We start from the raw sequence: 26,870 nt of genomic DNA, 5'->3' as shown, positions 1-26,870 counted from the left end.
TGCCATCTGCTGGGACCCAATGACCAGGATTTCTATTTTGTCTGAATTCAGTTGGAGGAAATTATTTGACATCCATTTTTTAACTTCACAAAGGCAGTTGTTAAGTGAACTCAGCATTCCAGGGTCTGTGGATCTGAAGGGCAAGTATATTTGTTTGTCATCAGCATAAATATGAAAAGAAATGCCATGTCTATGGATAATATGTCCAAGGGGAAGCAGATACAAGGAAAACAAAATGGGTCCTAAGACCGACCCCTGAGGCACACCATATTTAACTGGACAGAACAAAGAGACATAGTTGTTTACAGACACGCAAAACTTCCTATTTGACAGGTAGGATGAAAACCATTCTAGGGCTGTACCAGAGATCCCCACCCAGTGCCTCAGTCTGTCTAACATGATGTTGTGATCAATGGTGTCAAAAGCAGCGCTAAGGTCCTGGAGTACCAGGACAGAGCACAAGCCTTCATCAGCAGACATTAAAAGGTCACTGGTGACTTTAAGCAGGGCAGTCTCAGTGCTGTGGTACTTCCTGAAACCAGATTGAAACTTTTCAAATATTTTGTTATTTTCCAGTACAGTGAGCAGCTGTTTGGACACAATTATTTCTAGAATCTTTGCAATAAAAGGCAGTTTTGAAATTGGTCTAAAATTTTATGGGAGGGAGGGATCTAAACCAGGTTTCTTTAAAAGGGATATACAGAAAAGATCCAAAACATGATACAAGATGGCAAAAAATAAATATTTAAGAGGAAATATCCTAAAACGGGAGGAGGCAGGGCTAAGTACTTCAGTTAATTCATGTGTCAGACTCAGGATAGCTTCCTTGGGTAAACAAAACCGACCGCTGAAGTCCTCATTGTTGTTTTTTTCTAGTAGGTTACTGCCTTCCCTAAAAACTCTTTCCCTTCTCATAGCTCTCTCCATAATATCAGTAGCAAACCACAAATCATGAGCCATTTTCCCCTTTTTTGGCTGTTTGTAATGTAACTGATCGCTACTGATGGTTACCAAGGTAACATAGCATCTTAGAGCCAAGTTAGCCTGGGGGTAAGGTGTCTAATTTTTTTGGTCTAAACTTAGTCAATCTATTTTTGTGAAACAGTCTGACTTGCATTACACTAGTCTGTGAGCAAATTTTAAACTAGTCTAACGTTAACACTTATAGACCAGTCTAAAATAGATTTGAGAAACCGGCCACTTGATGTCTGTATCTGTTGACAATTTTAAAGCTGGTCTTTTTCACTGGATTGGTGACAGACTGTGGACACCGTTTGAGATTAAATCTTGATTCATTTGATATGCATGCAAGTCCTCCACTTCACTGAGAAAATATCATATTTCAATAAAATCACAGTTGGTGTTTGTCTATAAAGCAGATCGATTTGTTTCTATATTCATCAACAGATTTACCCTCTCGTCTAAAATGTTACGAATCAACTGGGTATAGTATATTGAAAAAAAACCCATAAGAATATAAATGAATGTGACCTATATTTTGGGTGGACTTTCCGTTTAGCTCACCTCTGACCTGAGTATGAAACAGCGACACCACACAGCTAACGGGATTCAGTTAGCTTTTTGGTGCACCTTACCGCCTGCAAGGAGTGAAATTATCCTTGCAAGAAACCATCAGCTTGAAGTTATTGCTCCAAACAATACAAGAATAACGAAGGGTTAACGTTAGTGAAACATAAACATTACCTCCCTGGCAGCCTCCTGGCCCACCAGACCGCATGCTGACTGTTTAGCATTCCCGGCCTCGTCTAGCCCGAGTCCTTTGACGTGACTGTGAGTGGCGATCCGCTGAGTTTTCGTGGTGCTTTTTACCTCCTCGATCTTCATAGTTACTTATACTTCACAGATATCAGATGTAAAAACTGCAAAGCAGGTTTACGGTAAAGAAAATGTCTCCTGTGCCTCAGATTATTTTTCACCGCCGCAAACGGCGCCGAAACTCAAAACACAGGGAAATCGGTTTCCATGTGGGTTACTAGGGAAAATCAGCGGAAGTGATACCCTGAAGTACCGCCCATTTGGACTATCTAGAAAAACAATTGGAACTTGTCGAATGATACGACACGTTCATTGGCTAAAGTCACTGTCAATCATTTCCATCAACCAAAGCCCAGTCTATGACAGTCGTCATTTCCGTTTGTGTTTCAGTTACTTTGTCGTAGTAGAAACTGATAGAAACTTGTAAAATGTGAATAAGAGTTTGAAATTAATGCAGAACTAAAACAATAGAGGGCTTTAATTGCCTCATGGGTTACCGGTTATGTTTTAATGAAAGAGCCAGTCGGGTAGGTGATTTTCCTTTTGTTAGCTAAAAAAAGAAAACAAACGTTCCGCTTTAGCATGTTGTCATGAGGATGGGGTGCAGTGACACTAAGGAAGCTGTTTACACGCTGAAGTAACGTTAAAGTTTTAGTTTTTAATTATATATGATTTTTAAGCCCCAAACTAATTAAAGCAGCTTGTGGTTGAATGGGTTTCTGGTGTGCCAGCGAGCGAAAAGATTGCTGAAAGTTCATAACGCTGTTTGATGTTTCCTTTGGAGTTCAAGGTCCAGCTCACAGTAAGGAAAAGCACAAATACCAATAACATTACATCAGACTGGGGTCAAAATGTCAGAGTCTGCTGACAGTCACACAAAAACGCTAAATTTCAACGTCGGGGTGCTCGGACATGTCGACAGCGGGAAGACGTCGCTTGCCAGGGCGCTGAGCAGCACCGCCTCCACGGCTGCCTTCGACAAGAACCCGCAGTCCCGGGAGAGAGGCATCACGCTGGACCTCGGCTTCTCCTCCTTCACGGTGGATCTTCCCGATCACCTGCGGGACAGCGGAGGCCAGCAGCAGTATGACAGCCTGCAGTTCACCCTGGTGGACTGTCCGGGACACGCCTCTCTTATTCGGACTATCATTGGGGGTGAGCTCTCTAAATTCTCTGGACGTTTTGGTGCTAGATCTCACTCCGATGTCAGTACATGGAAGGTAAATATATAGAGGTTACAGTCAGGATACGTAGACCACTACACAAGCTGAGTCGACAGAAAATATAACTCACTAACTGCACCTTGTTTCCAGGTACACGCATGCAGTCCAACAAAACAACCCGGAAATATATTTGACCTTTATGAAGGTTATAATGTTAATTTCAGAACTGTTTTTAGAAAGCTGTGGATTCACATTTGTGGTCATTTTGGAGGCTGTAGTTTGAGTGTTGAATTGTATTGCGTTATACTGAGAGGTGTCCACCCCATTTACATCAATGAGGGTTGACTAAATAGTAGAAACACCTCTCACTGTTCTGAACATTATATCCTAGATAAAGGTAGGATTTACTGCAGGGCTGTTGAATTTGAGACAGGTGTAGCTAACAATCTGCCAACTGAGTGTACTTACAACCGAAGATAAAAACTCTTAAAATGCATTCTTACTCCTTATAGCAGAGAGAGCAGTGGTGTTACTAATAAAAGGTACACCATCATCCAAATATAAACCAGCCATAAACTGGAAAACAGCTTACAAAGTCAGTTGAGCCTCTGATTCTTAATCTGAAGGCACAAAGAAAAAGTCTATGTTCATGCTGTTCAATATTGAAGTGCTTGAAGTAGACAGCATAAAACTATATATTAACATTATATAGCTTCAGTCTTTTTCATTCAGTGCAAAATAAATTTAACAAAAAATCCCACAACAATAAATGAATATAAAAATTGGAAATTGCTATGCAATGCCCACAATTAACACAAACACTGATACTACTTGGAGTCACTGTATATACCAATAACTGTATCAAAAGAGAATGTATTGGGATATTAGTACCACTGTTTAAATAACACATCACAACAGAACATGAAATGATACACTATATATGTCCTACTCTCTGTTCTACACAGCGGGATGTTGCTTACCCTACATCTTCACCATTATTTGACCTCTCCAGCAGAGGGCGTATTTTCTCTGCAGGGTTCATCATGTTTTGTTGACTTGGTTGGTTGGGGGTATGAGGAGAAATAACTACAGTCTCTTCGGAGCACATAATGAGGACACTCGCTCAGAGGGACACTGGCTTTATTACCTGCTTTCTTTTTTAGTCCTTATCGTTTGTCAACCGAAATTGCACTTTATTTTTTTTTTATAAGCTTAGAAGAGTGTGACACAAGCAGACCTAAAAGTAATGGTCCTGGAAATAAAGCAGTTTAGAGGCACTCAAACACTGGATACTGTTGTACTGTTGTGTCGTGTAAGATACATACTAAATGAAACCTATGAGCCAGTGGGGTGGCACATGCTGTAGATTAGGGAGGAAGGAAAGTATGGGAATCGGGGTATGTATTAAACTTCCCCTCCCGTCCCAAGTGGGTAGAGCACAGGAAAGAGAGGGAGCCAAGTAGAAGGAGAGAAAAGAGGGGAACACAGGAAAGAGAGACTGCCAAATTCTGGAATAAAAGAGGGAAAGGAAAGACAACCAAGTGAGCTGCAGCTCTAGTTTCAACCCTCTAGCCTTTTACTCTCTCTTTGCCTTTGTGCACCCCTCCCCTAATTTCCCTTCTTGTTCTACTGCTATTTTTGGGTATATGTGTCCGTTCCTGTTTGTATTGCTGTTGTCGGCTTCATAGTCATAGTTTTTACATCTTTTTATAGATGCACAACAGGAAAGCTGGAATGTCTCAAACAGCAAACTACTTTTGCTTCAGCTTACTGCTTTTCTCCCATGTCTGTAATATCTGATTATTGTTTCTATTTTCTTCCTTCTCTAGGTGCCCAGATCATTGACCTGATGATGCTGGTGGTGGATGTGGTGAAAGGGGTGCAGACTCAGACTGCAGAGTGTCTGCTGATAGGAGAGCTAACCTGCCCCCGCATGGTCGTCGTCCTGAACAAAACTGACCTGCTGCCACCCAACAAGAGACAGAGTGCCATTGAGAAAATGACCAAGAGACTGCATAAAACACTGGAGAGCACAAGGTTTAATCCAGTTAAAATAATTAATCAGGATATGTGTAGAGGCGGTGGTTGTGAAATGTGGGCCCAGACAGCTAAGTGGGTTAGGGCATACAGTGTTCTCCCAGTGGCCCAGTGTTGAATCTCTTGTCAAACTTCCTCGCTCATTACATATTCTGTCTCCATCTCTGCATTCCAGAGGTCTGTCTGTCAGGCCCACTTGTTTTTTATTTGAAATAGCTTTAATCATCTCTTTTAACATCAAAGCATGAAGTAAGATGACTGTTTTTCTGTTGGCCAGCTTTAAGGAATGTCCAGTGATTGCTGTGGCAGCGAAGCCTGGGGGCCCGGAGGCTCCTAACACAGAGGAACCACATGGAGTGCCAGACTTAATCGAGGTAAAGTCCGGAAACACACTTGTTCACTCCATTGTTACTAATTTAGCTCAAAAAAACGCATAAGATCTCACTTATGAACAAGTGCCGTTACTCAGTTGACATAGTTAAAGTGGTAGTAAAGCGAATCCTCTGCTGTGTTTACTTACCGTACAATTGAAACTTACAATGGAATCCTTTGTTTGTTCAGTCAAAGTATATGCTTAGCACAGTATGTTTTGTACTTAAAAATTGACACTGCTTACTGGCAAACAAAAAAGGAACTTGGTGTTAATTGTTTACATGACTTATTAGATGTGCTACAGACATTCAAATTGATTTATCTCATGGCAGGCAATGATTCAAATAATCAAGGAGAAGCATTTGTTTAAAAGATTCAAACAAATTTAAATCACTGTTGTCAACTGTTCTCTTTGGCCTGACCGATATTGTATTTTGAGGCCTTCGGATGTTATGGATAGCTTAAAATTATTATTATTATTTTTAAAAATTGTATTAAAGATATGGACTCAGTTGAAAAATAAATTTGTCACTGCTCTCTGATGGACAAACTATGCCATGGAAGCAAAGTGGATGCTTCTGAAATTACCTCCAAAATATCTTTGGAATTTCTGTACTGCAATTTCTTAGTTATTAGCCGACATATACACCGCTACCAGTAGGTCTGCAATGAGCTAATATTGGCCTGGTTGATTTTTCAGGCTGTAGTCTTGTCGAGCTCTGTCAAATACAACAAACTGAGAAAATAATGAGCATATAAATAGAGTTGTGGTGGTACCTGACACAGTATGGAGTGTGAAAAACCGCAGAATAAGGCATACGTCAGGGTCCGATCAGCACTTATAACACAAGCATCCAGTGTTTAAGCCTTAGCACTAGCTGAATATGGATCTACTTAGAACCTGTCCCTCTCTTTTATCTGATTTCAAATTTGTGTATATGACCTTGCAATATTATGACAGCAGTTATCTTTTATTTTTAAATAAAGGTGTCTTTGCCCTCTCATTTGTCTGTCTCAGCTTTTGAAGAAACAGGTGTACCTCCCTCAGAGAGACCCTAAAGGTGACCTCCTGATGGCTGTGGACCATTGCTTCTCCATCCGTGGTCAGGGAACAGTCATGACTGGAACCATACTGCAGGGGTCGTTGGCCATCAATGACACTGTGGAAATCCCAGCACTAAAGGTACGCTCTAAAAAGTGGGCATGAATTCCAAACTCTGACATTTACAAGCAAGCAACATACCATAGTGCTGGAAATTCTTTCACTGAGACCACAGAGTTTCGGAAGTTGAGAAGTTAACTGGAAGTGGGTAGACAGAGGGTGGGATGGCCGAGCGGGTTCAGAGGATGTGTCAGTTTAATGTGAGGGAAGGATAAGGCGACTGGGGCGGTGGACTGGCAGCACAGCAGTTGGGTAATTCAGACCAGATGCGCACTTTCAGCCAGGCTCAGCAGTTTTGTCTGCAGTTTTCATGTTCTCCTCTTGGTGGCAGCAAATGGCTAAATGAACTTCAACGAATGTCTTTTATTATGGAGTGTTGATCTGGGCCACTTCTGTTGATTTGGTCAGTGTATGGCAATAGACAACAAAAACCCTCCACAGAAACATTTTGGTATGCTAGATCCCACAATCACAGATGGGTAGATGGACGCATACAACACATACAATGCTCTTCGGTGTGTGTGTCTTCGGGATCAATGTTAAACTTTTTTGCAACTGGCCCCACCAGGCCATTGGGTTTGAAACTTACTGGTCCGAAGACAATTTTTACTGTCCCTCCTTCCAAAAGTGTTTAATCGTTTATTAAATACATCCTGGCTATAAAAAAACTAAACAAAAATGTAATCACAGTTAAAATTATAAAAAATGAAAAGGTTAACAAAACAATTTACTTTTAAAACAAAACATACTAACAGACTCAAACATGACATGCTTTCCTGCTGACAGCCATTTATGGAAAAATGTACACAGAGCAGCAGACACCAATCCTCCCTATCCTGATGAACAGGTTGCCATGGTAGCGACCTGTCAATCACAAGGTAATCGTCCAAAAGTATATGCTGTATTATCGTCTATTTTCCCCTAAATAGGACCATAACATACTAAATAAACAGCATGTTGTGTTGAAGAAGACTTGAAATTAGCGACTGAGACTATAAACTCATTTAAAAGTGTTAACTGTGGTAATAAATCAGCTGAGAAGTAGCAACATTTATTTATTTATGTTGACTGTATGTTTGTCTACGTGTAGCACCTTATCACCACAGCAAATTCCTTGTATGTGTAAAACACTAATTGGCAATAAAGCTCCTTCTGATTCTGAACATTTTACCATTATTTCTAATGGGACTCGCCCCCTGCTGGCCGTTGGAGAGAATGCAGCTTTAAATTCCGTCTGCATGGTTTCACTTTTGACCCAGAGGTTGCCGCATGATTAAGATTAGAGAAATAACATTTGACAACCTCACGTAACTACAACTCTGGATTGGACATCGGTGCGCGCCAAGAGCTGCAAAACAACTGCAGGATGTTGAGTTAAATTTTTTTTTTTTTAAATACTAATGTTTTTACCGGTTTTTAGTTGCTAGTTCAACTGTCCCGACGTTACGTTGGCGAGCCCTGAGATATATACAATATTGCTTTTCCCATTAATGGCAATTATCAAATTAAATATAATAATCATCAACATAGATGATTATCTTTTAAAGAAAAAAAAAGATTAATCTGCTAATTGTGAATAATTATTGATCTTGTTATTTAGATATGTGCATATTTTATTGACATTAAAAACCTAAGACCACTATAGGGCCTTTTCCTTTAAAAATTTACAAAACATGCCTGTAGTGTGAAGATAATAACTGATGTGTGTGTTTTCTGTATTTAATCTCATGCTGCATTCTGTGTTTAGTTTTTAGGTTTTGAATCTTAAATAAAAGTTGGACTTGAGGAAGTATTTGAAAATGCAAAAAAATAAAAAAATACCCATTTACACATGCTTGTTGAATCATTGTCAGCTTTGTTGTTTTAGCACCAATAATTTAACATACTGTGGGTTTATGTACTACTCCGTTCGACTAATCTGTTCTACTGATGTTAAATTATTTTATTTTTTAAATTAATTGGGTATAACTGATGTTATAAATTTGTGTTCTTTATTGTATCAGGTGACCAAGAAGATAAAGTCGGTGCAGATGTTTCGGAAGCCAGTGTCCAAGGCCATGCAGGGGGATCGTGTGGGTGTGTGTGTGACGCAGTTCGACCCTAAGCTGTTGGAGCGGGGAGTGGTGTGCACCCCAGGGTCCCTGCGCACCCTCTATGCAGCTGTCATCTCTGTGAGGAAGATAGGCTACTTCAAGGGCTCTCTTGCCACCCGTGCCAAGTTCCACATCACCGTGGGTCATGAGACAGTCATGGCGAGGGTTACCTTTTTTGGCCTGCCCCCTGTGGGTGCCTCACAGCCCCTGTCAGACACTAAGCCACCTCCATCGCAGCCCTGCTCACTGAAAACACCCTTCACCTTCGACAGGGAGTACTTCTACCAGGACGAATATGTCACCGGTCAGGGAGAGGCGGGATCAGGCCCTGACCCAGAGCAATGGGCCTTGTTGGAGTTTGAGCGGCCAGTCACATGTCCCTTACTCTGCCTGGTGATTGGTTCCAAGCTGGATACAGACATCCATGCCAATGCATGCCGGTTGGCCTTCCAAGGCTGTCTGCTACAAGGGTTTGAAGGTAAAGACTATGCTGAGACTGACCTGCCACGTCTGTGCATCTACAAGACGAAACAGAAGGAGGGACAGGTGGAAAGGGTGAGTGGACGCTCAGCAGTTTATTTAAAACGGTCTTCCTCTGACTGTCATCCGCTCTGCTTACCCTTGAGAGTTGTCCTTTCCCATCTGCCCTCTCTATCACCTTGTACTCTTCTCTCCTGCCTCCGGTTCTTCTTGGATGTTTCTCATTGCTGGTGGCGCTCGAGCGTGGCTCCCAGACAGAGCCCCTATTGTATATTCACAAACAGACACGGACACACAAACAAGCATGCATACACAGCCCTGGTGAGCAGTGTTTGAGACATGGGTGGGTACGCATGCCTTGGCATGTGCTGTGACACAGAGATGTGCGTGGGTGGCCGCCTGACGCCACAAGGCCTGTCTAGCTGTCAGATGCGGGGACTGTTTGGACACACCTGAGTGGCACAGGAATACCTACACGACTTCCTCACTACTCTCTGGCTCAGCATATCTCTCTCACACACACTCTCTCTCTCTCACACACATGCCGTCTCTCTCTCCAGTTCATACCAATCAACAACAATTTTTCAAAAAGTCAACACCGACTTCTCACAGTTTGTATTTTCATCTGTGGGCGAACTGAAGATGTTCTAGCTCTTGACATTCTGCGCTGTACAGTTATACTGTCTGTCTGTGTGCAGCCATGTGCAGGGTCACGCTCAGGTCAGGGGTCAAGTGTATGAACTAGTTTCCTGCTGTTCGCACCTCAGGCCGTTGACAGTTTCAGTCACTGACTCATGAGTAGAACAGCACTTGCGAGAGGTCAGACCATGGTCATGTGTTTTTACAATTGCCGTTCTCCCAGAAAGAGGCAGTTATGTTTCAAGACTTGAGAATTCCTTTTCTGTAGAAGAACACATTACTCGCATTGTTGAGATATGACGACCTCGTCCAGTCACAATTCATACATTCTGTCAGACATGTACAGCAAATGTATTTGTCTTTTTTACATTTTTTTTTATCAGCGCATCAGTCACGCTTGAGGGACGTCAGGGTCAAATGTTCAAGAATGAATAAGGGTTAGGCAGAAGAGAGAGGAAGAGCTGGCGGTGGGGGGTGAGTTGGAGACAGAGCGGTGCCCTCCTGTTATCAGATTAGTGGCGGGTTAGAGTGACTTAGTGATGGATGATAAGAAAGAAATACAAACAAATATAGCATAAAATGTGCAGGAGGATGAAAGAGAGAGTGCGAGACAGTCAGGCGGCGAGCCTCGAAGAATGTGGCTGACGGCGAGTGGTGCAGTTGATGAGGGCCAAAGATCAGCTCCTCTCCGTGCCATGACGACACAGTTAAATCACGGCGACCTACAGGATTTAAACATCAGAGGAAGAAAACAGGAGAGCAAACTAAAATGTTCCCAGTCATAATAACACCGCATGCTTGCACACCATTAAACAAGTGTTTCTGATCACGTTTGTCACTTGTAGTGCTTTCATGTCTGTCACAAGTGCTGCAGCTCAAAAGGCTCTTTCTCAATCTCTCGTGCTCAGGTGACTGACGATTATACTGTGATTGGCCGCAGCCTGTTCAAGAAGGAGACCAACCTTCAGCTCTTTGTGGGGTTGAAGGTCACACTGTCGACAGGCGAGACTGGCGTTATCGAGGGTGGGTTCGGACAGAGCGGGAAGTTCAAGATTCGGATACAAGGTAAGGATTACCTGAAGTGAGGCGTTGTTATCTCTTTTAGAGATTATCACCTCTGCCAACCAGTACTCAGACCACTGACGCTGCTTAATGGAGGCACACATATCAAAGTCATTGTGGCCTTTGATAGTGTTGCTTAGTTTGATGTTGGACGCTGTAGACACATCTCCTCCTTCATCAGTACACACACCCAGAGCACTTTCTCCATCTTTCCTCGGATTTTGGGGCTCTGCAGACAGTTTTCAGGATGCGGTAAGAGTGGTAGGCCTGACATCCTGAGCCACATTCCCAGGATTCCTCTGGGGATCGCATGTGTTCCGGGGGAAGTCTGTGCTGTGTTTATTTTACCTTCTGTTGCTCCAAACCCAATGCTCCACACCGGGAGGGAAGGGAAAACAAAAACATTTAGAAAGAGAACCTCACCTACATCCTCTTCACTGCCTCACACTTGCATACTCAAAAGTCTCAGACATACTGACACACACATCCTTCACGCGCGCACATAATGTAGACATTCAGTAGTGTTCGTGTGAGACTCCCAGCGGTCAGTGGGGCAAAGATGGCACTGTTCTGCCGATACTAAGGGGTAGGTCAAACAATTCATATGGCAATATATCTGAGTACAGTCTCCTACAATACTTTATCAATACACGAGTATCGATGTCATGTTAGGTTTAGGTGTAATCATCCTTTAATGCTGTCATTTTAACTCCGTTAAAGGTGTGGTTTGTGATTCTAATCCAATATACATCTTTTTGTCAAAATCAGTATGTCCTAAGGGTCTGTTTGTACACAGTAGGGATGAAACGGTATGAAAATTTCATATCACGATATTAGTGACCAAAGCTATCACAGCTCTCAGTATTATCACAGTATTGTAAAAATGTGCTGAAAAAGATTAAAATGTACTGATACACACACTGAAACCATTTCAACAAATTTTATATTGAAAACTACAAATACAATTTCCATTTTGTTTGCATAAACAATAAAATAACAGCAAATACCTTTTGTAAACATATGAAGATCATCTAAGTGTGTATTATCAAGATTTTATATTTTATATTATATAGGTAACACAGTAACCCTGTGGACAATTACATGAAAACAAATAAGTCTTTAGAAGACAGTGATAGTAACTGCAATGAGCCCAAAAACTGACATAAATACAGAGGAGTCTGGAGCGTTTCTAGATGCCGACACACGACGCACACAGCAACAGAACAATGTGTAGCGTTTTACAAGAGCAGCAATACTGAGAGCTTCAGTTTACACGTTAGCAAGTCAGAGAGACAAACCAAAGCTAAAAGTTAACTCACCCTGCGTTCACTATAAGGTAATTTTCTTCAGTCAAGTTTCCCTCAGCACTCTCATAAAAACTAAAATACGACCAGACTTCAGAGTGACTGAAAAATCACTGCAGGGTTGTCTTCCGCCATGTTGTCATTGACCCAAACAAAACCCTAGTTGCATTCTACACAGGCGTGCCTGCTTCTGGGAGACGCTAGACAGTGTTTGCCGTGAGTTTATAATAGCGCGGTTAACTGTACCCGGTTATCATGGTAATTAAAATGTGTACGGTAATAATAACCATCGGGAATTTTACCATAGTTTACTGTTAAACCGGTAATCGTTTAATCCCTAATACACAGCCCTGGCTATGTAAATAGGGTGGTGATGGCGCAATGGATACATGACAGACACATGCCTTTGGTGTGAGAGACCGGGGTTCAATTCCCCACTGTGACCCATCTACCAATGTGTCCCTGAGCAAGATACTTAACCCCTAGGTGTGCGACCTCTGACATGTATAGCAATGGTAAATCGCTTTGGATAAAAGCGTCAGCTAAATGAATAAATGTAAATGGGAAACAAACAAAGTAGCCACACAACACTATTCCAGCCATTATTGTGTGAGGTAGCGTTAAATTACTTGCCCATGGACATTGAGCTTACTTTCTAGTTGACCAACATATGCTGTTGTTGCTATAGTAGCAGGAGAGTTTTGAGTATTGCGGTCTGGAGCTGGTGTGCTGGCACTGGGACCGTCTCGTCCTCTCTGCATGTTAGCGTCGCACCAGCAATTGTAGCGACTGTTTGCTAACCCACAACCTATCTAACGTTACATACATTAATTGCTGTGTCGTTGTTCGCTTTATATCATGATATTTGCCATGGAATTGGATTTCTCCAAAATTGCATTCCCCACCTTTTAAGCTTTTTGCAAACTGTACATTTGCCTGATGGCACAAATGTCCATGTTGTATGTTGCAACTCTGAAATAGTTTAATTGTACGGGTGCTTCCTCTTGATAAAGACATTGATTTGATAGATAATACATAACTTGTTGCTATTTGTCAGTATTGTGAGACTGCCTGTTGCACCACATATTTTCTCTTTCATTGTCTCTCACATATCGGACACATACAAAGAACAAATGAAAACGTGGATGAGTACCTGCTTTCATGCTGGCTTCACTGGTCAATGCTTTTCTGTTGTTTCATACCTACTGCTTATACCTGCATTATTTCTAGGGCTGCAACTAATGATTATTTTTATCTGCCATCTGTTCTTTTCTATTATTCAGTTAATTGTTTGTCCGTAAAATGCTCTAAAGCCTAATGGGTGACACCATCAAATTCCTTGTTTTGTTTGACAGTCCGAACCCCTAAAATATTTATTTTACTATAACATACAAAGAAAAGCAGCAAATCTACATTTATAAGAAGCTTGAATGAGAGTGTGTCAATAAACTAAGGGGAACAACAAGATTATCATTCATACTCTTACATGCCTTATGCACAAAAAACAGTGGGTTAAACTTGGTGTTGCTCCTCCAAAAATGCATTTGCTGCCAACATGCTACTGACACCCATATTTGGTGCTTATGGGGTATTAATTTTGGACGCTGTCTGATAAGTTTGCCACAAGTCATATCCTCAATGTTTCACATGCACCCATCTTGATTCTTGGGCTTCAGTGATAATCTTTTCCTTTTAAGTCCGTGCACTATTTTTTATGTAGATGGTTTTTAAAAAATGTTTTCTACACACCAATACAGAGAAATTTATTTGAGGACTAACTTGTAAAAGTGCAATTCCTGAACACTTGTGTCACTTGTATGTGAACACAAATAATTAAAGTTTGGGTGTGTGAGTGTGTTTTGTGGTGGTAAACGGGCGTTTCAAGCTGATCATAGATAACATAAAGAGATTTCTGGCTGCGCTGCAACCATAACAACCCTCACACTGGCATAACGATAACAAGAAGAATGCTGGCGCCGTTTTGTACGTGAGGTCAGACAGTCGTCGTGCAAAGCAATGAACCCAGAACATTTCTTACCTTCTATGTGAAAAAACAGCAAACAAGCAGCCAATTTTCATCTGTGAAACACACAGAATGACAAGGGGGTAGATGTGGTGGCATTGAAGAATTTGTTGTGCATGCATGAGGAGCATCGAATAGCAACTCCGTCCATGGGAAACAGCTGAGTATGGCTGGGAACGAGGCCTAAGTGAAGGAAGAGTGATGATTGCACAGCTCATTATGTGTTAGAACTAGGCCTAAGTGAAGGAAGAGTGATGAGTGTGTGTCTAAGCAGATAGAGGAGACACAATCCTGGAGTTTCAGGATGAGCCAGACTAACGCAGACCTGGTTCTCATGGCCCATTTTCATCAGTTACATCAGGAGGAAGAAAGCATCAGGTGATCTCGAGGTCAGCACACAGTGCTCCAGCACTGATACAGCACCTACTACACACATAACTGGGGAGACATTATCTCTGTCAAGCATCAGATATACCTCCAATTAGATGATTAAGTTGACCCAAGTATTGCACCTAGTGTAGGCTAGTAGTGACCTAGATTTATTATATAAGGGGATCTGTTTATGTGATGTTTAATAATCAACCCTTTTACATGACGTGCCTGTTTGTGTTTTCTTCAGAGGGTCTTTGCCCAGAAACCAAGCAGTTGTTATCATCCACCTCTAAGAAGAAAGGGAAGGGTGGAAGCAAAGGTGGTCCTACAAATGAAGAGGAGCCCAAAACGGATTCTCAGCCTGTTAGCATTCACTTGCATTTCAAGCGGTACGTCTTTGATCCCCATAAAAAGATGGTTCAGTCTTGACATTTGTTACGGGCACTTCAGCCTAACCCTGTGTCACAGTGCTTCAGACAGGCAGAGGGCAGTTTCAGAGGCCTTGTAGAGGGAATACTGGCCTCTATATCAGGAGTATGAAGACTTTCTTATATCAGCTTCTTTTTGTGGGGATGGAGACTGTCTGCTGAAATGCAATGATTGTGGAATGCTGAAAGCATGTGGAACAATGATTGTTTTATCTCCCTTTATGGAGATGAACTTAATCCAGTTTGCTCTATCACGAGGAAGCTGCTCTTTAAGTTTAAAAAAAATCTATGCTTTTGTTCCCCTTTTATGAGTCTGAATCAATTCTTTTGACTTGCAGCGAACTTTCTTGCAGTATGTTTCTAATTCAGCTCAGCATAATTGGCGTAAACACATTAGCTAGCGTTATAGAAATACTGAACTTGTAGATTTCCACAGATCTCTGTAGTCACTGTCTGTGTCTTGCTCTCTAGCTGGAATAAAGGTCATATCATGTTTCAGGTTTGGACTAAGTGGCTGTTGCTGTGTGATTTCAGAATGATTTATCCATATTTCAGTATTTTTCTATTTCATTTAATTTACTTTCATAGCAGTTTGCAGAGCCACATATTACCCAGAATATCAGTTATACCAGAGATTGCTTGAGTTGAATTGAATCCTGACCAGAAAGACAAATAAAACAAACCTATGCTGCAACTCTATTTTCTGTGTAATCTTTGGTAATGCCCCCCATTGCATGCAATAGCAATCTAATAAAAATGGATGAAATAGTTGTGTCCCAAACTCTATTTGTAGAATTCAGTATTTCAACCATAATTATGTATAAAAACATTTTTTACATAAGCACAATATGAAGCAGTCGCCATGCTGGCTGCAGTTTGTATGTGCAGTACCTACTGCTGCATGTGTGCACTAGTGTATCCACATATTCGTTTACAATTCCTGCACACTTAAAACACACTGAACTGTAAACTTTAATGTCTGTCAAACCTGCGGTTCTCTGTGGTTGGTTTGTTCTGTTGCCATCCGTACTGTACAGCGTAATGACCACATTTTTCCTTGTAATTTCCTACATACGTTTTCCCGGTGTCACACTCTGTCCAGAACCAACTCGATACATATACAATCCCAGCTGTAACTGAGATCCATAACAAGTGTACCTCCTACTGTAACAGTTTTTACTGAATCGTATTAGACCGGTCTGCAAAAGCATTATCAATACATGCCGTAAGATTTAGAGAGTTAGAAAAGGGATCTTTAGCTAACTTAGTACTTTGATGTTCATTATTTTTAATGGTTTTAAGATGTTTTAAATGAGCTTTTTTAATTGAAAAAGCTATAAATTAATCATATACTGGATTATTTAGATAATTTGGACAGTGTCTGCACACAGACCTTATTCTGCATATGTTTTAAATTCTTTCTCTTTCAATGTAAAATGTTTGAATGAGTGAACAATGAAAAAGCAAATAGGAACTAATTGGAAAAATATTAACAGTGATCATTCATATTGTAGATGATTGATGGTGCAATTACTGAGCATAATGCTCTGCAATTACCAGTCACTGAGCACTGTACAGGGTGGAAACGATGTTTGTCTGGGTGTTTGTGAATATGTGTGTGTCCGTCCTGTCACGGGAGTGTTGCGTGGCGTGGCAAGTGAGAGTGTGGGACACTCAGTATGTAGCGGATGATGTCAGCAAACTGTCCCTGTGAACAGTGACTCTATCTCAGCAGGAATCTGTGGAAATTGGAGAGAGAGAGAGGGAGGAGCAGCAAGAGCAAGAGGGGACACTGGAAGGATTGTTCCTCTGAGTGACAGTCCTTTTAGTCTTATCTCCTCTCGTTCCTCTTATAGAAAACCAGACGGGAGAAAAAAAAATCTGTCGCTTTTTACTCCTGTGTCTCTCTAATTTCTCCTTCTCCTCCTCACTCCACCCCCTCTTTCATTCTCCATCCATTATAGTTTTTATTGGAAACCCTTCTCTCTCCCCATTACTGGTCTGATGTCTCATCATGAGACCGTAATGGAAATCATCTTTTAGGATCCTAAATATTGCCTTTAATTTCTCATCATTTCACAGGCAGACCATGACTACGCACGTTTGTGCACTCACAGCAGTATAGTCAGGTGGAGATGAACGAGAGAGTATTTTTTTTAAATCTAAATACTAGTGTTCAAATTAGTCAAATCCATACCTAATATCTAATCTGTATATTTATCTGCATGTTATCCATCTTTAAACAAAAGAAAAGCAGGTACACTAATATATAAATTAGCTGAAAGCGATTGTTGTCTTGCATTACAACGTCATTGATAAAATGCATTATGCCCTAATATGATTGTAAACACTAAATCAATTTGCCAGTGCGTCTTGTTAGAAGATGATTATTTTCATCCTCCTTGTCTTGATAAAGATCCTCTTGCATTTCATTAATACAGACGCTGGAGTGTGGGTGCACCCTGGTTCCCCCCACTACCTTTTAACATGCATGCTAATCCTGTTGTGTGTGTGTGTGTGAGAGAGACACACTACAGTCCCTCCCGAGCTTAGGTGAGGAGGTTTGGGTGGTTTATAATCCGCTTTTAGAGCTGTAGCTGATTGTGGCAGGAGGTAACAGACAGGGAGGCTATGGGACTGCAGCTGGGAGTGCGTTCTCACCTCAGCTCATCACACACACACACACACACACACGCACACACACACTCTGTTACGATGGCAGGGCCAAGAGATAGAGACCTGACATGGGAGAGTGATCACACCTACTGTTCTGTCTTCCTGTTCATTTTGACCAGTGTCTGGGGCCCAGTGCTAATATTCATGACTGCAATTTCCCGTAGGACTCCCTGTATTTCTCTCCTTTTAAATCTCTCCTCTTACTCCATGGAGATAAGACACCAGCCATGATTATTACCCTCCAATATCCCTGTCCTTTTATGCTAGCGACCTCCAGGTCAGCCAGGAGTCGAGGGTCATCGTCTGACCTCCTGAATGTTTATGGATTGATGGATTGATGAGCAGAGATAACAAGCAGCTGTGTAGGAGTAAGAAACAGAAGGAAGGGAATGGTGGCTGGAGTATTGACACGGCAAAGAGTTTAAAATGTGGTTCAAGGCAGAGGAGATTGAAAAGACTAATTAGCAGTCATATGACTGATAAATGGGTGCCACATTAATTAACAATGTAACCAGTGGGGAGGTGGTTAGGCTCTCTTGCTCAAATATATTCCTAGCTTACTCCAGGCTATTATATTCTCTTCTTTTTTGTCTGATGGTGTGTTTTCTTTGCTCAAAAACAGCTCCAGAAGCACCTTTCTCCCCACATTTCTCTGTGGTTGATACAGATCTATTCTGGTGTTAGTCTTTTCCAACCTGTTCTGTATAATCGCTGTTTTAACAGTATCCCTCTCCTCTGATAGAGAGGTTGTTTATTGCTGATTATTTGATGACAGGAGCTGTATGAGACAGCTCCACCGTACTGATGAACAGGGACACAGATAGAATCACCCTCAGCTCCCTCACTCCTCTCAACCCTCGCCTGCAAATATAATTAGCTATGATTAAAATGGGCATTGTTTAATTAATACCACCGCAGCCTCTTTCAGTCGACGTCTCCATTTCCGGTGCCGCTTATCTCCCATCCCCCTATCAGCTGTGGAGGTCTTATAGGGTTGTTTTTTGTTTTTTACTTATTAATAAAAATAAGTCAAAACTTGTTTGTTTAACAAGTAGTTGCTGCTAAATTACGTTAAATTATAATACTCATTATTGATGCATTGCTGTAAGCAGTATTTTAATACAGAAGATAGTCCAGGTGGTGCTTTATCTAACTCCTATAGAAAGCTGGGTAGGTTAACCTGCAGAAATACATAATTCAGTGAATTTAACAGAAATATGTAGATGCAAATAGACAAAGTGTAGTAAAATAAACACATAATGTGTATTTTGGGCTTTCTCTTTCAAGCCTGTCCTCACCAGAAAAACAACTATATAGGTTGTTTGTTAAAGCAGCTTATTACGACCCATATTTACGTTTAATGTGGCTGCAACCTCTGGCCGTATGACAGTTCAAAAGAGAAAGTGGCGTATTATAAAGACCATGTACGGTGGTGGACGGGTTAAATGCAGGACTTTCATACAGAAGAGCGGTGTTTGAGTCCCATGTGAATCCAAGTAAATGTTGAGTTATGTAGAGTTTTAACTTAAATAGCGTTACTGATTTATGTGACTTATGCCACGTGTCTTGTGTAACCGGTACGCCTGTCACTTTTGGGAGACCTATTTTGTCATTTAGGTATGAGTACATGTTATTTCTTTCCACTAGTCTAAAAGAAGACATGAAGACAAAATAGCTCAAAATCATCATCATCAAAAGTTCATCAACAAACAACAGTTGTTGATTAACTTGTTTTTGCTTGGAGTGTCTTGCCTTAAAGCTGGGGTAGGCAATGTTGGAGAAACCAGCAAGACAGCTGGATTTTAAAAGTATCCAACTGAAAATAATTCTCCTTCCAAAGCCACTCTCCCAAAACACAGAGTAGGTATATAGACAGACCAGTAGGACTGCCAATCATTTCATTTGGACCAGCTTATTACAGTCCTGGGACATCGACAGTTACTGTTTTTTTTGTTTTCATTTTGGTGTCAGAGCATTTGATTTATTGACTTTTTTGTCAGCTTTTGTGATGGGGCTTATATAGAGTACATAAAATGTCAGCTCTCGCAAAACCCTAAACAAGTTAAACAAGCAGATTAAACTACTGTTAATGCAAGTTGCATAAATAGGCTGAAAAGGAGTTAAAGAATGAACCTAATGGACTGGGTATCATAAAATGATGAAAATAGAAGAAGAGGCCAGTGAGCATCTTTATGGTCGTGCTCCATTCAGGATCACCTGTCTCAGTTAGTGATCAGATGTGTTGATTTACTTTTTAATCAGAAATTAATTTCAGGATGGTGGTAGTCAACATTTTTTAAAGAACGTATTTAGGATTGATGTGCAGACCAGAAACTTGCAGTCAGTAGTTTTCAGAAAAGAGTGGAAAATCAGCTTCTGAAACCAAAAACTCTGTTTCCTTTGCATATTAATAAAGAGGATCATTAGCTGATGTGTCCACAAAATTGTCGCAAAGGGTAAGCAGTACGCCGTCATGACAAAACTGCCCTTAAGACCACCATTGTTCTCCCATCACGTTGAGTTGTTTGCATATCTTTTCCTGTCTCATTTACACAGACAGCAAAAACACAAATGCAAATGAGTGCTGGCACAATAAAGCAGTGCATTGATATACTGCTTACCCTGACACACAACACACACAACACACACACAACACACACACAACACACACACAACACACACACAACACACACACAACACACACACAACACACACACAACACACACACAACACACACACAACACACACAACACACACAACACAAATAACTGTCTGTTTTTACTGCCGCTGTCATCCTCTCATCACCTCAGTGAGAGGGGATGGTCAGTGAAAGGCAGAGGCTGAGGGCCGAAGAATAACAGTCGATCATTGCAGCTGAGCTCAGCAGAGTCCAGTCGTCCAGGTCAGAGGTCACCTGCAGCATCACCTTGAAAAATGCCAGCCAGTATTCTGTGCACCTGCCGATGTCACGTTGCCTATCACTCACCTTCGCTTGTAGAGGAGAGCGGGAGGCAGGGATATATCAAACACAATCTCAACTTGCAGTTGTGACTCAGAGATTGAGGTGACGAACGAAAGCAGCAAAGAGGCTGAGATGATTCAGGAAAAAAGATCAACAAGATGGAGGACACATCTTCCACAGCTTCCCTTCATTATTCATCTTCCTTGCACACGTTAATCACGTAAATATCCTGTCAGTAATTCACGTTTCTAATCCCATACAGCTGAACAAACTACTGCTGCACTTCAGCAAAGAAAGGAAGCCAAATGTTTAAATGATGCTGTTCTCATATGCTATAACTTTAAAAAAGACATTATACCATGTATTATGTGGTTTCATGTTCGAGATAAGTTCAGAATGAGCTCCTAATCAATAAATTGGCCAACATGAGCTGATTACAGATATATTAGTACTGGATGACAAGTAACTGCAGTACAAAATTGCCAAAAATATCCTTATGGTATCGTAGATACCATAGTGCCGTCATTACAAAGTTTGTACACCAGAGAGCACTCACAAATGTATTTTTCAAAATAGTAGTAGTAAATAATAGCTATCTTGGTCACAATTCTTTGAAAAAACAAATTTAAGCGATCCTTATCAAGTGTTTGGTTGTGTTATGTATTTATGGCAAAAAACAACTATATGTCAATTTGTCAATATCAGATTTCTCAAAAGCTGTTTTGTTGTATTGTTGTGTTTTATATAAAAATCGGTGTCAGTCAGGCTTTATTCAGGATTTTATTATCACGATCCATAAGGACTAAAACGATATAAAAGCAAAATAAGCATAAAATTAAATCCCCTGACAACATATTATAAGCCACACTGCTATTTATCACCTACTGACATAATTTAAGTGGATCAAAAATAGTTTTTTCCCAACTATTTTCCAACGTAACTGTTATTAAACTACTGGATTTTGGTTTGGGGTCCTGTGCAGGCATAAAAATGTTCCCAATAATTATATTAAACCAACATAGTAATGAAAGGAAAGGCCTGAAGCTGTTCCCTTTTGAGTGTTGTGTTACTGCTGAAGTAGCTGCAGGGAGAAGTGTTTAAAACTGGGGGTCCTGCTCAACTAAATTTGCTGCTGGTGGGGTCATGTGATGTGTAGGGTCATGTGAAAAGTCACTTCCACTCTGGATAACCTTGTAAAAGATGTCAAAGACATGTCAACTATTCTTGGATTTTCATGCTTGTTATACAATCTAATGAAATGTCTACAACGAGCCTTGGGGAGTCCATTTGGTCCACTGCAACCCAGAGGTAGTTTGTTGTGTTTAGATTAGTCACCAAACACGATCGTCCTGTCCTAACTCACTCCATATGAGTCACACAGTCTGTGACGTTAGGTTTCTGAATCCTCTGAATATGTTTAGGGACTTATTTGATTTATTTGAGTAACTCAAACAGTATCATTTCAATGTGTCTAACATGAAACTGTAGTGAATTCTGTCACACAAACAAAGGAGCAATATATTTTGTTGTGACACATACAAGCTAAATTCTCATTCTCTTATTGTTGTTTTCATGGTGATAGCCTGAGAGAAGTTATTAAGGCACTTGAGTTCAAATTCATCACTAAAATGGCCAATGGCATGTAATTGGAAATCACACATTAATCATGTACAATCTAAACTATCAATATCAATTGCAGTATTAAATAAAGCAAAGCAGGTTCTGCAGCAAAAATCACTCCACATTTTGTACTGTTAACTAGTTTTTGCCAAATTTCATTTACTGTGCTGAGATTTGGGAACACAACTACAAAAGTTCATTACATTCACTATCTGTTCTCCAAAAAAGAGCAATAAGGATTATTCACAATGCTGGGAATAGGGATCACACTCACTCATTATTATTATTATTATACTCAGTCAAAATTATTAAAATTCACAGATCTTGTGAAATATCAATCAGCCCAAATACTATTTAAAGCCAAAAATAACCTATTGCCGAGGAATATTCAAATATTATTTAGGGAGAGAGAGGGAGGTTATAATTTAAGGGGGAAACACAACTTCAAAACAAATAGGATACGGACAACCAGGAAACGTTTTTGCCTTTCCAGCTCTGGAGTAAAGACATGGAACAGTCTCAATGAGGAACTAAAGCAATGTCCGAACATAAATCAGTTTAAAATCATGTATAAAGATATGGTTTTCAAGGGTTACAGGGATGAAGAAGGGGGTGAATAATTAACAAGTGTTTCTAGGGCTAGTAATTATCTTCAGTTTCATTGTGTTCATTTTTTTCTGAGTTGCTGAAATGTATTCTTTCCTATTATATTTTTTTATTTTCTTGTTTAAATAATTGATGTACATTTTGAATTGCTTTTGGGTATAACAAAGTAGATGTGTAAATATTTGGAAAGCCGGTCGATTACTGGATAGGGGGTGGGATTAAATATGTTTTTTTTTTCTTCCCACTCCTTTTTGAATATGTAATGGACATTGACAAGAGTTAAAAAAGTCTTTGGCTGTAACTATTGTTAATTAATTTGTTGTTGTGCTATTCAAATCAGTTTGATTTGTTTATTGATTTAATTTTCTTGTCAGATGTTCTTTTTACATATATTCGAAATAAACATAGCCAACATATTATCATTATCAATTGTTCAGTGGAGCAAGTATTTATTTACTTAAGTAAAAGTCGTGGTACCATGCTGTAAAAATAATCCATTACAAGTAGAAATCTTTTGTTGAAAAGGTTACTTAACTAAAAGTACATGCATATTATTAACAAAATGTTCAAATATAACTAAAAGAACTCAATGTGGAAAAATTCTCCATGTGACTTGTATAGTTAAAAACTTTTTGTTTCCAATTAGATTATCATTATTAATGCATTCATAAGCAGCATTTTACAGATGAAGCTGGTTTTGCTGAAGGTTATTTTAATTACTTTAAATACTGTTGGGTAGTTTGGTTTATAACAATGCTTTATATTTTAAAATGTAATGTTTTGTTATGTAATTTGTAAGTAAGTAACAAGTAACTGTAAAATAAATGTACTGAAGTAAGAAGTACAATATTTCCCATCAAAATGTAGTAGAGTTGAAGTATAAAGTAGTATAAAATTTACCTAAAATTTGCACTTATGTACGGTACTGTAGTTGCAAGTTATTGTTAATGGATAGAAATTTTAGTAATCGATTACGGGCATCCCACATCCTGCTGCCTACATTTAAGACAATTTTACCTTCAACCTTTTTACCTTCAACCTTTTAAAACAATTTAAACCTGCAACACTTACATTTTATTGCCTTTTGACTTGGTGTGGAGAACATGCAGGCAAAAAGTTGTTTACACACCAAGCAGACACAGAGCAACATTATCATTCATTTGGAGCCTTCTTTTACCTCTGTTTTGGTCTCCACCAACTAAATATCTGGCTTTTTAGTTTTTTATAAATGCTCCACACTGTTTTTTTGCTGAGCAGGTAGTGTGTAGTGGGTTTGAAACTGCTGCTTTTGCTGAAACAATACTGATATAGCAGTAGCTGTGAAAATGAACCAAAACAGTGAAGCTGAGGGCTGGAAAATCCAAGCTGAAAAGGAGTGAAATGCTCCATAAAGCTGAGGGGAACTTGAGTGAAAATCATCTGTGGGTCCATCCTTACGAGCGACCCTAATCTGATCCAATGTGATAATAAATATATTGATAATAGTATTATTTTTAAAATAGTGTTTATTAGGAGAAAATCCCACATTGACTGTTCCTCAATAGGGACTGAGTTTCTGGGCTACTATTGTTATTGGCTTGGCTATTTGATAGATTTTTTAAGATGGTTTCCTCATGGGACAGCTGCTGCACTGCCATGCAGATGTTTTGGCGGCATAGAAAACCAAAAGCACTCTGAAAAACCTCAGGATCTCAGCTTTAGGAAACCACAAAAGGTTATTTAATTATCAGAGAAAAACTGCAGATCTAGAGGTTCATAGAGTAATATGCTAACATACCATTTAGACCCCCAAAACTTCTGAATAACTTTCTGCTTTAAGCAAACACAAGGTTATCAGATTAAAGAATATTTATTGTGCCCTGAGGTCTACGCTGTGTGTGCTATAATGGCCAAGTGTGTATACAGAGTTAATCCTGGACTGACAGGCAGGGACAGTGGGGTTCGGACTGGGCCGGGGGGGTTCAGTGTCTGCAGGGGGACCCAAACATGGCTCTGGTTCTGTCTGGGACCTGTCTGAAAGCCCAGCACTGTCAGGCTGGCCCAAACACTGCCTGATGGGGCTTTTAGAAGAGCAGAGTGAGTGACGGAGGTTTAGAGGAGATCTGACACTGCAGCCTGTGGTGCTGCTGTTTATGTATGTATGCTAGCCCTCCAAAAACTGTGTTTATGAAAACAGTGGCCCGCTGCCCATCAGATACAACCTCTGGGGCTGGGACAGAGACAGCTCCTCTGAGAGAACTAAAAGGAGACAGAAAGACAGAAAAAGACAGAGAAAATGACAAGTAAAATGGACAGTAAGACAAACGGAACGTATAAAAACAGAGCAGGGAGGTTAATTTGATGCAAACATGGTCTGAAATAACTTCCAGATCAGTTCTAGTAAAAGCCCTCTTCATCTGTCTCTCTAACTCTTTATTCCTTTTTCACCACCCCACTTTATCTTGTCCTCTTTCCAAATGTTTGAGCTGAACTCTAGAAAAAGTAGAAAGTACTTTGCTTCTCTGACTAATCCCCCCTGCCTTTAATTTGATTTCTCCTCTCTGTTTTGCCCCTTTGGTTGTCTTCCTCCTTAATTAGCTCATATCCCTCTGGTTTTCCAGATTGAGGGTGTTGACACGCACACGGCACAGCCCCAAATCAAATATATATACTGCCCTCCCAACCACTAACATCACGCACACTCACTTTCTTCTTTTACTTCTTTCAAGGAGCCTAAATTGCATTTTCGTTTTTTTTTGTTGCTAGCCCAGTGGCTGCTGCAATTATCTGTTGTTTTTGGATTTAAGTGGCAGAAGCAGAGGGAGAAGCTCACAGTTTATGCACAGTATAATATTGTAATTTGCTATTTGAAATTAAGTTTACAAATTTACTGTATTTTACAGAGATAAATATACGGGTTCTGCATGTAAACCCCTCAAAACCCTTTGTTTTAATGCTCTATACATTGTTTGGTTCCTATAAATGCATTGCAGTGACAGCTTCCACATTGGGTATGGTTTTGTACAGTGTTGTGCTCACACACACTTTTGCTCTAAGTTTATTTCACTTGTCCTTGATCATTTTAATGTTATCAAAGGAAAGCGGAGGGAAAACTGCTTCTCAAAGTTCACATTTCAAATATTTTAATTGTTTTATGCAGCTTTCATTTATTTTTCTAATAATCCCCCCAGGCAGCTGGAAGACTGTTTACTGTCTTTGATTTGCAGTCCTGTAGCTTTTACTTCAAGCGTTAATTAACCTTCAAATGGAGAAATTATAGCAGGCACACCAGTATGCATGCGCGCTTGACAACCATACACACACACACACACACACACACACACACACGCGTGCACGCGAACACACAGACTCCAACAATGGAAGAGAGGGTTTTTTTTCTGCTTTTCATCTGAGATCTCTTTTCCTGCTTCTTTCTCTCTCAGACACACACACACACACACACGCTTACCAGACTTACAACATGCAAGTCGACATTTCTTCTTCCTCTTTCTCCCGCTTGTTCCTTTTGTGCACCAAAGTCTAACTCAGTCTCGGCCTCCGGATTCTTTGAACTTCTGTCAGTGCAGAAATAACATTACAGGTTCAAAGACAACAGATATCTGTTTTCTGCTCAGAAGCGGTTAATCTCCCTGCTTTTCACTCCATTTTGTTTCTCTCTTCAGCTCCTTTTCGTCCTATATGTCATCATCTGAGGGTTTTTTTTGTTCACTTCTTACATAGCTGGTAAAACATTCTATTATTTTGATATAGGCTCTCATTAGCTGTTCAGTCTAATTAAAAGAGCTCATTCATATGAAAATGGGAGGCTGATAGTGATTTCCTTCCCTGGCAACAATCACTAACCTTGCACAGCAACTCTTAATTAGAAACTGTCTTGATTGACATTGAGTACACACTATACACACTTATACACACATGCGTACATAAGCATTCTGTAAAACAATGTAATATACCTCTGACTTGTGTAATATAAATACTACTAGCAATGAATCACCTGAAGTTAAACTAATGCAGGATATTTTTAGACAAACATATACACACTCCCAAAAGCTCTATGGTCTCTGGTCCTGCGTTTATGGACAGTATATAATTGGT

The 26,870-nt window shown here is 40.2% G+C and overlaps 2 protein-coding genes across 5 annotated transcripts in view; one reads left to right on the top strand and one right to left on the bottom strand.

The window, feature by feature from the left end:
- The window catches only part of ruvbl1 (RuvB-like AAA ATPase 1), a 10,237-nt gene extending 8,230 nt beyond the window's left edge, over nt 1-2,007 (bottom strand). The window contains exon 1 of the mRNA XM_046075502.1: nt 1,705-2,007. Within this exon, the coding sequence (XP_045931458.1) occupies nt 1,705-1,845 (141 nt within the window). The 5' untranslated portion in view covers nt 1,846-2,007. The remainder of the gene's footprint in view (nt 1-1,704) is intronic.
- Nucleotides 2,008-2,148: 141 nt separating this feature from the next.
- eefsec (eukaryotic elongation factor, selenocysteine-tRNA-specific) overlaps nt 2,149-26,870 on the top strand; it is an 85,874-nt gene continuing 61,152 nt past the window's right edge. Inside the window, exons 1-8 of one of the 4 annotated variants that reach the window (XM_046075498.1) lie at nt 2,149-2,303; nt 2,561-2,931; nt 4,769-4,976; nt 5,254-5,350; nt 6,367-6,531; nt 8,514-9,158; nt 10,631-10,787; nt 14,731-15,605. In XM_046075498.1, coding sequence (XP_045931454.1) covers nt 2,628-2,931; nt 4,769-4,976; nt 5,254-5,350; nt 6,367-6,531; nt 8,514-9,158; nt 10,631-10,787; nt 14,731-14,912 — 1,758 coding nt within the window. In that variant the 5' untranslated portion in view covers nt 2,149-2,303; nt 2,561-2,627 and the 3' untranslated portion in view covers nt 14,913-15,605. Of the gene's footprint in view, nt 2,304-2,369; nt 2,932-4,768; nt 4,977-5,253; nt 5,351-6,366; nt 6,532-8,513; nt 9,159-10,630; nt 10,788-14,385; nt 14,501-14,730; nt 15,606-26,870 lie in introns of those variants that run through there. The other 3 variants (XM_046075500.1, XM_046075501.1, XM_046075499.1) reach the window with 3 other exon arrangements.

Source organism: Micropterus dolomieu, linkage group LG18 (assembly GCF_021292245.1).
Source record: "Micropterus dolomieu isolate WLL.071019.BEF.003 ecotype Adirondacks linkage group LG18, ASM2129224v1, whole genome shotgun sequence".
Taxonomy (NCBI): domain Eukaryota; kingdom Metazoa; phylum Chordata; class Actinopteri; order Centrarchiformes; family Centrarchidae; genus Micropterus; species Micropterus dolomieu.
The sequence above is the reverse complement of the archived record's forward strand: the minus strand, read 5'-3'. Positions and strand labels throughout refer to the sequence as shown.